This window comes from Halyomorpha halys, unplaced genomic scaffold (assembly GCF_000696795.3).
Source record: "Halyomorpha halys isolate HHAL.00 unplaced genomic scaffold, Hhal_1.1 Scaffold865.1, whole genome shotgun sequence".
In the NCBI taxonomy this organism is placed as follows: domain Eukaryota; kingdom Metazoa; phylum Arthropoda; class Insecta; order Hemiptera; family Pentatomidae; genus Halyomorpha; species Halyomorpha halys.
In genome coordinates this window covers 320,035-335,462 of record NW_027110332.1, presented here as the reverse complement: position 1 = coordinate 335,462, position 15,428 = coordinate 320,035, and the positions used below count along the sequence as shown (strand labels likewise).

General features: G+C 31.7%; 2 protein-coding genes across 3 annotated transcripts in view; one reads left to right on the top strand and one right to left on the bottom strand.

The window, feature by feature from the left end:
• LOC106686722 (trehalase) overlaps positions 1-9,332 on the top strand; it is a 20,596-nt gene extending 11,264 nt beyond the window's left edge. Inside the window, exons 9-13 of the mRNA XM_014430177.2 lie at positions 2,783-2,949; positions 3,623-3,806; positions 6,511-6,710; positions 7,828-7,975; positions 9,153-9,332. Of these exons, the coding sequence (XP_014285663.1) occupies positions 2,783-2,949; positions 3,623-3,806; positions 6,511-6,710; positions 7,828-7,975; positions 9,153-9,205 (752 nt within the window). The 3' untranslated portion in view covers positions 9,206-9,332. The remainder of the gene's footprint in view (positions 1-2,782; positions 2,950-3,622; positions 3,807-6,510; positions 6,711-7,827; positions 7,976-9,152) is intronic.
• A 184-nt stretch (positions 9,333-9,516) lies between these two features.
• Positions 9,517-12,874, bottom strand: LOC106686738 (phosphorylated adaptor for RNA export). Of its 2 annotated transcripts, none has more exons than XM_014430211.2 (3): positions 12,712-12,874; positions 10,908-10,965; positions 9,517-10,763 (listed from the first exon to the last, which is right to left on the bottom strand). In XM_014430211.2, exons 2-3 carry the CDS (start codon positions 10,930-10,932, stop codon positions 9,682-9,684), a joined length of 1,107 nt encoding a protein of 368 aa, XP_014285697.1. In that variant the 5' UTR covers positions 10,933-10,965; positions 12,712-12,874; the 3' UTR covers positions 9,517-9,681. The 2 variants fall into 2 exon arrangements, with proteins under 2 accessions (XP_014285697.1, XP_014285698.1); XM_014430212.3 differs by having other exon boundaries at positions 10,904-10,965; positions 12,712-12,811.
• Positions 12,875-15,428: the final 2,554 nt, after the last annotated feature.

The following is a 15,428-nucleotide window of genomic DNA, read 5'->3' as shown; positions in this document are numbered from 1 at the left end:
TATATACAAACGATGGATCAATTCAAATAATTAAAAAACAATGGAAAAATATCCGTCTGTCGAAGTCTGTGTCTAATTTGAACTAAAAACATACAAATAACAAAACTAAAAAATAATTTAATTCTCGGAGATACGTCCCCTAAAATAAATACATGATATAAACACTATGATTATTTGTCCGGAAAACACTTGAAAGTTTTCAGTAAGCAAAACTAAATTACATTAAGATCTTATATCATATATAAAACATCCTGTGGGGGGGATGGATGAATGAAGAGTGAGGATTTTAAGAACATCGAATAGGAAAACACCAAGGAGGAATTGCCTTCGGGAGGTTGGATAGAACCACCTCAACTGAGTATACCGATGGGAGACAAGAGAGCATCTGAGAAAACTAAAGATAAATCTTACGAAGCAATTCATGAGTCTCAACTCTAGACCAGAAGATACAGATAGCCCTCTGTAGTCCAAGGAACCGTAGTTGAAATTGGAGGTTACCACTGCTTTGTCTCTGGGATATAGTAGTGGACCCAAGTTTCATCTCTATTCTCAAACCGGCGCAAAATATCTTGTTGGTTGCGCTGAAAACGGGCCAGATTTTGTTCGGACATTTCCAATCTGGTGTGTTTATTGTCCAATGTCAAGAGCCGCGGCACCCGTCTTGCGGATAATTTTTTCATTCCCAATTCTTCGGTTAAAAAGTGATATACCCGTTCAGAGGACATCCTTACAGCTTCATCAACCTCACGCACTTTCAGTCAACGATCTACTTCTGCGATAAATTTTGGGATCGTAGCACTTTTTGGCCGTCCATTATGCGGATCATCATCTAAGTTCTCCTGACCAAATTTAAACTCGTTGGTCCCCAGTGTGAATTTCTGAAAGTCGGCATGAATTTAACATTAAAAAAATATTAACATTTTCTTGTTAATATTATTTTACATAGTTCTATTTACACATAAATTAAAAATTTTCTTCACACTGGCTAGTCTAGATCGTGAGAAGTATATATTTTAGCTCTAGTGCAATCCTTCCTTTACTATAAAAGTATCATAATCCTTTTTATTAGTATTTTAATATTAAGGATGAAAATAAATTTACACCTTATCAATGGTAACAATCCTTTGGCTCTTGATATTACGCTTATCTTGTTATGTAATGTTCACTTCTTCCCTCATGCATCACTATAATTTCCATGGAAACTTACTACAACTGTAGTATTGTGAATACGAAATCCCGGCTGTGACCAAATATCTCGTATTATCTTTGTTCATTTTACAGTTATCCACAATCGCATGAAATATTGATCTTTTCATTTATTACAATCACCAAAATGTTTCCATAATCTTGCCTCCTCCCTCTGACAGTATAGTCAAGGGCCTGAAGGCCTATATGACTTTTGTTCAAATCTTGCCTTCCAATCTACGCTTTTCCCTTTTTAAAAAATACCTACTTCATTAATTACATGGTATCATAGCTTATCTATCTTCTTATGCATCCCAACTATCAGCACTTTCCGTGTTTCTCAAAGTTCTAGATCAACGCAGAAATAGACAACTGATTAAGAGAAAAACCGCTGCTAAAAGGCGTATCCGAACCCTAACTCCCAAGTTCCTCCTTCAAGTATTTCTACTAATTCTAGCCTAATTTCAAGTTAAATTTTATGTAACTACCCCTACCATCTCATACGCGACTTGATCTTACTTTTCTCATTCCATTACTTCATTCTTTTGTTTCATGAAAAACTTTAAAGTAGAGTATAATCATCACATTTTATTATACTTTAAAGTGGGTATTTAGTCTATTTCATTATATCTTTGATTAATTTTAGTATAATTATAATATTGCTATTAAAATTCAAAGTGCAACATAACCATAACTTAAGTAATTAAAAAAGATTTTTAACAAAATACTAATTAACGAACAGAACTCTTTACATACATATAAATGAAGGATGTAACTGCAGAACTCACATTCTCCACTTCAACAAGTTTTTTAGACAAAAAAATATCCCTAATTTCAATAAAATAAGGTTTTCATTAAATTTTGATAAATATATATATATATATATTTAAATGATGATGCCTACAGTATACTTTAATAATGTGGCTCTTACCCCTGTAGAACAGATTCGTTATCTTGGACTACACCTTGACAAACGACTAACCTGGAATCCTCAAACAAGACTGAAAAGACAGGAAGCTGCACGCAGATTCCGACTATTACAGCACTTACTAGACAAACGGTCTAAACTTCCAACTCATTACAAAAGACTGATCTACATGACAATAATAAGGCCCATCTGGACATACGGATTTGAGCTTTGGGGCTCCACTAAACCTTCGAATTCCTCTCGTATCCAATCTTTACAATCCAAAATCCTTCGTAAAATCCTCAATGCTCCTTATTTTGTTACTAATAAAACCATCCATAAAGACCTAAATGTTCCTTATGACCTCGTGACCTTATATTGTAAACTGTTTTTAGAGTTCTACTACTGGGTAGTTTCTCTGCATGCTGTATCATATCATTATGTCATTATGATCAAATTTACTTGTTGTATTTTTTATACAGTAGTAAATAGCAATAAATAAATAAAAAAATATATAAGTTTGAGGACCTTGTTTTGATGAAGCTATATCAATTTGTGATACATGTGTAAATACTTTAATTTAACTTGAGCCTAACCAGAATTTAAGTTTTCATGTTAGACCCTTCAAATAATGTTATATATGTCATACAATCATATATACTAACATATAGACCATACATATTATTGCAGGAAGTCGAAGTAATACAAAAACACCTGCCATAATTCCTGTTGATTTGAACTCAATTATGCACAGAAACTTTTGCCTTCTCCAAAAATGGTTTCAAAGAATTGGGAATGAGAAAAAGGCGAAAGAATATTGGGTAAAAGCAGAGGAACTGATGTCTGCCATAAATACTGTAAGTAATTTAATTATAAACACTAGCAGAATAATATCTAAGTACAAAATGTCCTAACTTGGTCCAGCTTTATAATTGTTTGATTATACATTTGTATTGTCTACACTTTCCTCATATATAAAGGGTTTAATATATAATCTCCCTTCTTAGACAGTCCTATCTACAAACATTCCCCTCCATAAGTTCTAACTCCCACCTTCACATTAATACCTCCTCATGTAAGAAATAAGAATTAGTCTATATTAAAAATTCTAGAGAGCAATCAAAGAACACTCTAAGAGACAAGATGTGTAAATTAGCACACATATACCATGTATTAATTGTACATAGTATGCCTTAGAAGATACAGTTCTCCTTTCACATCAATGAAGTATCTAACAACACACTGCTGTCACAATTTTGTAATTAGGAAACAACTAATTTTACTTGATTTTATAAATTACTCTCATTTCAACGATAATTTTGGTAATCAATTGTTCATATTCTTTCGAAAGTTTGTGTGTAATTAGATAATCAATAAAAAAAAATTAAAATTAGCATTATAGTAGGGTATTAATTGTTCTTAAAAATTATTATGTAAATATAATAATATTTAAGGACAATTAACAGAAGATTAATTTAATATATTCAAAGTAATCTTTATGGACTTACTATAAAGTTTGTAAATATTTAGGTACTTTGGAATGATAGATATATGATTTGGAAAGATTACGACTTCAGAAGCGAAAAATTAAGGAATTACTTTTATTTGTCGAATTTTATGCCATTATATACAAAATCATACAAACAGAGCCCAGCAGAGATGACTCAGATCGTATTAAATTATCTAAACAAATATAGCATGGATCGGTATGATGGTAAGTAAAAATGTTTTATTTGTAATATGAACTATCTACATTTCAGATAAACATTTTACTTTGACTGTATGTTAATTTCTGGGGTATGTCTAATAGTTCCTGAGGTGTAGTTAGTTTTCAAACAACCAGAAACCAAGAGTTTTGTGAATTTATTACTAAGAACATTTTGGAAAATACTCTTTTAATAGATAAATAATAAATTAAAGACATAGAATGTTAATATCTTTGTATTAGCAAAAAAAAAAAATGTAAAACTGTATCTCGGGAACTATTCAATGCCAAGAGCTCTATTAGTAAATTCACTCTCCTTTTAAAAAGGTTTATATTATTTTTCCTAAGGTTGGTAGGATTAATGATATTGAGCACTGAATGAATGATGAGAGTAAATTTTAGTTTTCTTGTTTTAAATTTTAATTTTTCCTTCAATAAAATAAACTCCTGGTGGCTTGTACTTATAAGAGTTTAATACATACTTTTTAAAGAAATTTGTTTTATCCAGGAGATATCGAAGATTGGGTCTGATCCGCTGTCAATGGGAAGCTCCACTACAGCATTGGTCCATTGCCCATCGACTGTCGAATGTTCCGGATGCTCTATTCCAGTCTATATTCAGTTACGAAGCCGAAATCGCGGCATGTGTTGATAGACTACTTGGGGTCGATAGGGGCAACCAAAGTGTGAGAGCTCTACGACAGTCATTACGTGAGAAGGCTTTCGAAGAATGGGCCAGTTGCAGATGGCAGGGTATCGGTGTTCGCCATTTCAAAGAGACCCCGAAAGCAAATAGATATGTATGTGACAAGCAGGTACTCTCGGGGTCAGAATGGGCGAACGCCCTGAAACTTAATATCAACTACGCACCCCTATGTGGAGTACCAGGAGCCAGTGGACAGCAAGGAGAAGTTGGGTCCCTTTATCGCAAATGCGGCAGAGAGTCTGAAACACCAGCTCATGTGCTGGGAAAATGCCCCTACTCCCTCCTTATAACATGCCCGCACCACAGGGTCAAAGAATTGATGAAGTTCCTTGAAAGAAAAGACTTCACCTGCTTCGAGGAGGTCCATTGTATTGACACCGACGGATCCGTAAGATATGCCGATATTGTCGCGTTTACAAAAGTCGGAGACACGGCTCTAGTCTTGGATCCGACGGTAAGATTTGAAAGTAATGACCTCGAACAGGAAGGAGGAGTGGAAAGGGGAAAAAAGAAAATATATGAAAAATGCGTCCCTTTCCTTAAGGAAAAATTCCGCGAGACCTTCGGAGAGAGAGAGAGTTCACCGTGAGAGGCCTCTGGTTTGGATCTCGCGGAACAATACCAGATAGAACAAGGAGCTTCTTAGAAGGCCTAGGTGTTAGCATTGGGGATATTGCGATCTTGGCGGAAAAGATTATTTTGGACTCCCTGGGGATCATACACCATCACCTCCATGGGAATTAGCTCGGAGATTATTCTGTTTTATTTATTTATTTTAATATGTTGACCTTTCTATTTGTGTGTTTTAACGTATTTATTCATTAAATTATCTTATTTTATTAGTACAATTGTCTTTTTTTGTTTTGTTTTTTAAACTTATTTATCCATTCAAGTCTTTCCTGTAACCGGTTTTTTATTATATTTTCCTTTTAATCTATGTGTTAGTCTTATTCTCTTAAATGTATATATATGTTTGTTTTGGTAAACTGATCTACTGCTGTGACTATGAATGATGGTCTGATCTCACATTACCGTATAATATTGAATTTGTTTGCTGAAGAGGATCTAGGAGGGTGAATTCCGGAGAGCGAATTTGTTGATCGGGTGAATTAAAAAATTGTGAAATGGTGAAATTGAAGGAGCAGAAATGAGAAAGAAAAATAGGACAAATAACATTTGTACTTGCTGTACAGACCGAAATTGATTGTAAAAGGAAACTGTAGGGGAAAAAAAATTGTTTATTATATCTCTTTATATCTGATTATACCATGTATGTGTAATTTATATATGTCCGATTACAGATTGATAAGTATGCTGTGTGAGATAGCAACCTGATGTATTTAGGCAGCATAGATAAATAAAGTATTTCTCTCTCTTTCTTTCCATTGTACTGTACTTATTTTATTGTCTAGTTGCCATATAATATAACTGGCCAAATATCATAAACATTTCTTAAAATAAGTTGATCAAGCTAATAGCTATCCCATTTATGATTAGGCAAAGGGTGTACACCACTGTTGTTTCCTATCAATTAATTTAATTTTCCTAGAAACCACCTATTTTAAAATGTTTTAAAAAGTGAAGGGTGATAAAATTGAATGATTGCACTACAGGTTTAATTTGAATATTTTTTTTTAACATTGTAGTCCGTTCAATTACTACTATCTCTGGATAGTCTGGACCAAAGACTGTTATTTCTGTTTAACTATGAAAAGATTTGTTCATTGTTTCACTCTTTTTACGTTCAAGACTAGATAGTTTTGTCTATCTTTAATTATAGGATTTTTGTTTCTAGTAATATTATTATTATTTGTTTATGCCAATAATTGTACAATTCATTTTGATTAAACAGCAACATTCCATGATTTAAAAAAAAATAAAAATTTACATCATGTTGTGCACCCATTTTCATTAAAATGAAAATAACTACTCCCTAATGCATAAGCACCATTATGTTTAGCATCATTAATCAATAATACAGCTTTATTCATCAATCATTTTTTTCAGGTGGATTGCCCGCCTCAACAGAATATTCTGGTGAGCTTTGGGATTTCCCAAATGCTTTACCACCTCTTCAATATTTTCTCATAAGCGGACTCGACCTGATTGGTACACCCACTGCATCTGAAGTGGCATTTCACTTTGCCGATAAATTCATAAATGCATGTTACAGGGGTTATCATGAACATGGGACTATGTTTGGAGCTGTATGTAAACAGTCATTAGTTATATAACTTAATATTTACAAAACGTTTACTTAATAGCACTATCTATAGAAATTCCAATAGAGATGATTCTATTAATTTCAATTCCATTTAATTTAGGGGAATGATGATCATATCACTTATATATATTTATTTTTTATTGATAAATATTTTATTTCTATTGTACAGTTCAGGGTTAGATGAAATAGTAAGGAAGCCACTACCCCAAACGAACCACTTTTCTTTCTATAAATCAACTAGATACCCTTTTCTGCAGTTATAGTATAGTATATATATAGCATATAAAACACACGTTATATATAATAAATGAACAGCAAAAGTAATTGAGAATAAGAAAAAATGTGTACCACCCAGTTTCTTGACCAAAAGTTAAGCAAGTAAGTGGTTATGTCAATCATATTCAACAATCTGACGAAGGATTAGGTACCAATTTTAATAGAAGTTTGATATGCCCTTCGACTAAATTCAATTTAGAACTGATTGAAATTAAATATTCTAGCACAGCTAGGTTCAAACCTGACCCTAGAAGTTTATGTCATGTCTGATAACCAGTCCAGTCCTTACACTTCCAATATAAATTATAAATAGATTTAATAACTTCTATCCATTGATTTGTTCCATTCAGTTATAATTTGAATAATGTAGCACTTTAGTACATAATTGGAATAGATGAAAAATATAAAGTTTCATTAAGTTATTAAAAGTTTTAACTTAGTCCTTATTCTCACTCATGTTAACAAAGAATCAATTAAATTTTCCATAGTCGCTTCAAGATTATCTCCGGAATAAGAATCTTTCTTGTTTAATTCTATTCAATCAGCTAGAGGCATACAACTGCTTAATTCTAAAGGTGTTGATTGCTTGACAGAGATAGTATTCTGAACAATCATTTCTCAAAGATCAATTAACTTAAAACATAATAAAAAAACCAAATTAACAAGTTAATTATTTTTTTTTATCATGGAGCTAACATTTTGTTCAAACTATGTAAGTCATCTTGTTCAGTTCTACTGTTAATTAAGTGTTCACCATTTAAGGATAGAAAGTATAAAATACAAGTTTTTTATTTTTTTTTTGTGATAATTTATATTGTCCACAGTATGACTGTCTTATGCCTGGAAGATTTGGCATAGGGATGGAAGATATAGAATATGGAAGTGACATTGGTGAGGGATACGGTTGGACAAATGGAGTTGTCCTCTCGCTACTGAGGAGGTTTGGAAATGATGTACGAGTTATTGACAAAGGTAAATTAATATTATGCAGCTAAATGAAAATAAGTATTTTATAATAAGTAATTTACATTCTGAAAATTAAATACGATCGAACAAGACAGATTATTTAATTTAATGGATACTTTCCAAACATGAGCGAAGTGTACAATACAGGAATAAGACCAAGCATAGTTGTGTGTGTTAAATCAAAATGTTAAACAAACAGCTATGACATCTTTTATGTCATTTGATTAACATTTTCTTGCCCAACTAGATTGCAAAAAATTAATATGAGAGATACTATGGTTTGATTTGATCTTGGCTATATTCCTTGTCATCCATAAATCTTAAATCACATCTTCCAATTGAAACTTTGAGAATAAGAGAGGACCAACATCACCAACTGTAATCTTGAGATAAATCATTCCAAAATTTTAATATAATTAAGGCCTAACTATTTTAGAACAGTTTTAAAAGTTAATTGTAAGATATCAGTTAGCAACGAAAGCTCTTGACCCATAGCAATGCTAACTTGGTATGAAAAACATATTGGACTATTTATTAAACTGAGTACTCTTAATGATTTCTGAATAAATAAAATTCTTTACACAGCCAACAGATGGCATAACAAACAATCCTTAGATACTTCCTTAATTTTCATGAAAATGTGAGACAGTTCACTGTGGTTCTCAATACCTCATCTGTGACAAAATAAAGAACAGTTTTGCAGCAAACTTAATAAAATGAGAATAAATGCAAGTCTAAATTATGAATTATTTTAAATGGGTTTCTCCAAATGTTTTGTTAATTCTTTAAAATGGTTTTACAAGGTTGTAACATTAAAACATTACACCATATCCCAGTTAAAGTGACTACTGCTTACTTATAGATGTAAAGCCTACAGGTAGGAAGAGTACAGAACGATGTTCAGATAGACTATAATGCTCAATTTGGATCTACGAAAATTGAGATCTTAAGAATTATTGTTTAACTCAAGAATTTAAAATAAACGTTTTCTTTCTATTTACAGGATAAAACTAATCACCAATCAATTGTAACTTGTTTTTTCACTTTTTTCCAATTTTTTTTCTTATTTTTCACTTCTTTCCAGAGCTCACTTTTATTGTTAAAACAAAACCTAATGAGCCACATGATTCAACTAAACATGAAACATAAATTTACACGGATTTTATTGGTGTATTTTTTACAGAGTCAGAGAGAGCAATGTCAAACCTTCGTAAGGATACTCACGAAAAGCAATGAAGATACTACTGAATTCAAAATCATGATTTTTAAGAAAATAAAATTCTGATTCTAAAACTTAGTGTATACAAAAAGAATTATAAGTAGCAATAAGATATGTATTGTTTTGTTAAAGAAGAGGTAAAAACAATTATGGCAAATTAAGAGTGTTGTACATACTATAAAATTGGAATAGTTAATAATGTCTATTTACTAAATTTTAATAAAAATTCTACATAAGACACTAAAATATATAAATTTAATAATCAGGGTCTCCTTTTTATTCGAAACTAATTATTCACTCAAATAAGGCAGATTTGCTATACAACCAGTATGTTAAAAAATATTTTTATTACCATTGCATACATAAATTACATATGTAAAAAACACAAAAAAAAAAACTTAACTCTATCTTACGAAAAATGTGAAAATATCAATTACTGAAATTAGTACAATCAGTAAATCATAAAATATCAATAATGACCAGCATATGTACTTCAATCATATATGAGGTCCATTGAAGTAAGATCGTCATATTCTACAGGGTCCCGCCTCAAAGGTAACTCAGGCAGTTCTACAATGTCCCGCCTCAAAGGTAACTCTGGTAGTTCTACAAGGTCCCGCCTCAAAGGTAACTCGGGTAGTCCTACAAGGTCCCGTCTCAAAGGTAACTCAGGTAGTGATTCAGAAGGATGCGGTTCAGGAGAAGGGGGAGGATTACTCAGCATTTCTTGTCCTGATTCTGAAGCTTTTTCTTCATTCATTTTATCAGTCCATTCCTTATGTTTCTTCCTATTTTTTCTCTTTTTATAAAGTTGCTTATGCAAACTTTCTTTCAGTTTATTTTCCTCAAATATTTCACTTTTCTGAGATTGAGTAATATCATCATCATGGCGAATCAAGTATATAAATATTCCTCCTGAAGTTCTTCGGCGTGATTTATTGATAATAAGCATTCCTCCATCCTTTTCAATTTCCTTAGTTTTGTTGTAAAAATCGATAGCTTTGTCTTTACCAACAATAATAACAATTCGAAGAACTAATCCCTTATTTGGTTCTTCCAGTTTGGTAGCAATATCTGTAGCTACTTCTTCGTATGTATTTGCTTCAGTAGTCTCCAATGCATTAAGTACCTTAGGGATTAAATCTGGATCCAATCCATCTTTCCTCACGGGTATTTTTCTCTTGCGATGAATCATGTCATTCGGGACCATATAATTTTCAACATTACGGTCATTTTCAGGATTACGCATACCAAAACTACCAAGAAAATCAGTTAATTGCTCATTTGAATTTTTACACCAAATGGAATACTTTTTCTTCGTATGTAAGTTAGAAGGCATCTTTCTTCTTATCTTAGCTCGTTTAGGAATGCATGAGTCACTATCAGAATTATCATCGCTTGAAGAATTTTCATTAGCTAAGTCCTCATCAGAATGATTTTTTTCTACAGCACTATTGATTGCATGTATAAATGAAGGCCTCTCAAGAGGAGTATAAGGATCAATTTCATCACCACTTTCATCTTCAATTTCTCCTTCCTCTAATTGCATACTGTCGGAGAGGCAAAATTCAGCACCTAAAATAAAAGTAATTAGTAGAATACAAAAATTCTTAAAATACTGTGTATATGTGTATAAAATTTAAAGCAACCTTCTGAATATAACAATGGTTTACCATGCAATAGAAAAATGAATACAAGAGAATACTAGAACTCACCTACTTGATTTAAATGACAAGACTGACATCGACAACTAATCCTTAATATAACACAGGTATATCTAAAAAACAAAAAATTATCACAGTAATTAGTTAGTATGGTTAAATGTAAAAAAAAATAAAATTTCAAGACATAATATTACATAGCAGTTAAATAATCCATACATTCTTCATTAAATTTTTTCATTATTTATCTATACAAGAATAGATAAAAGATAGAATGGTGTACAATATTAATATGGATAACATGATCGACTTGGTTTGATCCATGAGCTTAACGGGTCAGAAAACAAATAAATGAACCTCTATAAATTGGAATAAATGATCAGAACTTAGATAAGATCCTCTCCTGACAGACATCAGCTTTTATTAAGCAGAAAAAAACAAACTCAGTTTTTTTTTTTTTTACTGAAAAATCATCCTCAATCAACTTTTGCTTTATGAGAAAAAAAAAGTTTCATTACAGCTAGTGAGTGAATATGGCCTAAAAGGAGTAGTTTTGACCATTTCTACTATACCAGTATCAATCTAAAAAAATAAAAATAATTATTATAATAACTAGGAGTATCCCTCCCCCACCTAACAGTGGACCAACCCCATTTTACAAATTATACAATAGTTCATTTAATTGTACTACTCATTGCTTAATTGTATAAGTTTACTTTAAATATATTCTGTAGTTCATATTGTATTATTTTTTTCAATATAACATAAGCAAGCCAAAAAATTAATTTCAAGTCTTTATCACGACATTCTAATTTGTACTTTCATTTAGTGCCTCTTCAATTCATCAGTTAAACTCAATTTTTTATGACCCATTTTTATTATTTCACCTAATATTTAAAATAAAATATTACACAGTGATCATATGTAAAATAAAATATTACTCAGTGAACACTTTTTATATAATAGAAAGATTATTCGGTATAGCTAAATAGTTCAAAACTAAAATATTAACACACAATAGTTGAATGATGTCTTGATTTTTGAATATGACACAATATAAAAACACACTATATCTGGATAATGTCCGGAAAGTCCAGAATTATATTTTCGACCAATATCGCAACATTTCTAATATTACAATATTGATTGATTGACAGACATTGGTCTAGAATACTAGTTCTGTCAAGATCAGGAATCCAGTCAAAATCTCTCTCACTGTGAACTCTGTCTTACTGTATTTCTCTTTGAGGAAAGAGATACAATTTTCATATATATATATCTTTTCCCCACATATATCAATAATGACACATATAAACAAATATTTTCAAAATACTTGTATTTTCAGGTGGCAGTTCATTGAAATAAACCATGAAATTGTACATACCCACAAAGAAGATATAATGACACAACTGAACTTTGGCCCTTACAGATTCAGCCTTTACATTCAAAAATTTAAATGTATTGTCTATAACTATAGTCAAACTACTTCTCAGCAACAAATGTTTTAAAATATGGTTAAAAGAACAACAGAGGTTTAGTAAAGAAACCAAACAGAATTTGGAGGCTATTTATGAATATCTTCATTAGGATGACACTCATATAGGGTTTTTAACAAATAACTTTATAGGCTAAAAAATAATTTGTGTTGTCTCATAAAAGGCTAACCGAATTCGCAATACGTTTTAAATCAATCAGTTAGTTGGAATAATTCATTGATCAAGGCATTAACTTACTTTAATTAGAGAGAAAAATATTTCATCACACAAATGAAATTATAAAAACATCACAAAAACTAAATATAAACAAAAACTGATGTTAAGAACATAATTATAATGGCATATTAGAAATAATAAATGGAGTACCTAGTTTAAACAGCATCCGAAATGAATTGTACATCAAACAAGAGTAATCACAGATCCACTACACCGCTTCGATACTAGTTAACCTGCCTAGAAGGTTATACCAGTTGTTAAACCATTAATTGGTCTGGCTCTTGCTCTTCGTTCCTAAATAAAAATGGGAAAATTTTTTTTAAATTGTCATACGAATCTTAGTAATTTTAATTATACAACAAAAAATATATATTAAAAAACATATCTTTCAATTTCTATTTAAATTAAATTAATTTTTATGAAATTTCTATTTAATTAATTAAAAGGAGAAGGTAGAGCTAAGTATTCATCACTGTGAGAGTAAAATTGACCGTTTTAATATACAATACTCAAATTTATTGTTATTTGAGATATTTGGTTTGAACTTTCCTGTAAAAACTTAATTCATTCTATAAGTTATAATTTTCATTCAGGACAATATGGCCGAATACTTTGGAGCGTGAGTGCCCGGTTAGGAATGTTGCGGGTTCGATTCCTACCCGGGGCAGATAATATTTATTACCGAGGGTCCCAAAAATAAATCTTGACATGTCCAGCCCTGTTAGTATGAGGCGGCAACCTCGGAAGCAAGTCTTGTCAATTCTTCCGATCAAAAAATAAATGCTCAGCGCCTTGAAAATACGCGCTCTTGGAAAATCTTACAACTGTAACCCTATTATTATTATAATCATCATTTTACTGTCGCATTAGCTCTGGCGTGATAGTGGGCTAGTACAAATAATGTCAATAAAGCAACTGTCACGTCAACTATAACAGTTTCCATTTTTGCGGCAAAAGTGTTAGCCACTACAGTGGTATAACTATTAGATAGTAATAGCAATGACAGCGGACCCAAAAATAAAATTTTCCAAGAACGTAGTAGTTGTAGCAGTAGCAGTAGAAATAGTAGAGAGTAGTATCAGGACCGGAACCAAAAAATAATCCGCAAGGGGTCTCAAAAGTCACCCAGTGCTCCAAAATTATATCCATCACAGGTCTCAAAAAGAACACTACCCCGGCGTTCTTATATGTTCTAAAGTTCAAATAAATCGCCCCGGACTCCAAAAACAAATCCGACCCGAGCCCCAAAAATAAATCTGCCCAAGGCCCGAAAATTATATTCACCCCAGGCCTCCAAAATAAATATGTCATGGGCCCCAAAAGTTGCCTATGTTCTGATGTTCAAAATCTAAGGAATAATAATAACTTGTCAGCAACAGAAAAATTGTTGATTAAATAAAAAACTATTTGAAGGATTGGTGCAACACTACTTGCGCTCTACATATAATGTAAATCCATTTACATCGAGAAAATCGAGTAAAAATACCCGCATCGATAACACTGCTTGGAAATAAAGCGACGTCTTATTACAGTCAGCCTTCCATAAGACCAATTGTAGGATTTAGAAAACCAACTTTTCCAAAATTTTTTGAGCTTCATGTAAAAATGGATTTAATTCATTCTCAGAACTGTGATTCTCATATGATTTGATTGAGTTGATGAAACTGATTGAATCTATGATATGAATCTAAGATAAAACCCTTAATCTTCAGTTTTGCTGCAGTGATTGATTAATTGTCATGTATGTTTCCACATTTTTTAAATTCCTTTTATGTTTTTTAAAATGTTTTTAGAGCTAGTATGGTAACTCAGTTAAATATTGAATTAATCAACTTTATTTAACATGTTAAAAGTATAAATAGGGAGTTATAATTTGTAGGGCGAGCTTATAACGGATCACTTATATGAATTTGGTTTTTCTCTTTAGAGATGCTTTTTGTTTCATTGACGATGGTATTTCATATGTTCTTCAACGAATATAACTAACTTCATTATTTTCGTTCTTGTTACATATTTTAGTTTGATTGCTTATAAACTATTTTGTTCTTAATTGGAAAATGATCGGTTTAAATAGGGTATAAATTTCCTTTTACAATAGAAAAAAGATAAAGATTTATATCTTGTAGATTGTGTTTTATAAAAGTAATCAATTAATAAAATTAGGAAAATTTAAAATTTGATCTATGCAAACCTACCTCCTCCCTCTCCTAATGAGACAAAGGAACCTTCATCCAAGATTTCGCTACAGGCCTCAGCTCACCTTGCAAAGCACCTGGAAAGAACTCAAATACATAACTATATTTCTATAACGCCATTCAAGATCAAGATTAATTGGAAGTATATAAAACTCATGTCGAGTTAAGGTTGAGTTAGTTACACTCAGTTCCTTCATGGCTCTACCAGCCTTATTATCAAATACTTTTGAAATTATTATTTCTTGATATCCTTTTACATTCCTTGATAACAACATCTATGCTGCCAGGAATCTGGGACTTGTTAATACCAACAAAACCAAATATATGATTCCTGGTCAACAAAGAGGTTTTAACGAAGATTTTGTCCAAATTGATCATTACTCTTTCGAACGAGATGAAGAGTTTGTGTACCTTGGATCACAAGCCAATACCACCAATGAAGTTTCGGCACAGATAAGGAGACGAATAGCATCGGGCAATAGCTGATATTTTGGACTGCATTGGCACTTGGGTAGTAGCTCAATACCAAGATCTACAAAAAATAGATAATATAAAACGCTAATTCGACTAATACTGATTTACGCCACAAAACCTTGGGCACTTTCTTAGTCCGATGAAAGGCATCTCCAAACATTTGAAAGAAAGATACTCAGACGCATCTACGACCCAGAA

Bases quoted from the DNA above. Each gene is read 5' to 3' on its own strand.
- LOC106686738 (XM_014430211.2), bottom strand. From the start codon at position 10,932: ATGTCAGTCTTGTCATTTAAATCAA. The intron at 10,764-10,907 runs GTAGGTGAGTTC...CTTTTATTTTAG, and splicing joins AGTCTTGTCATTTAAATCAA to GTGCTGAATTTTGCCTCTCC.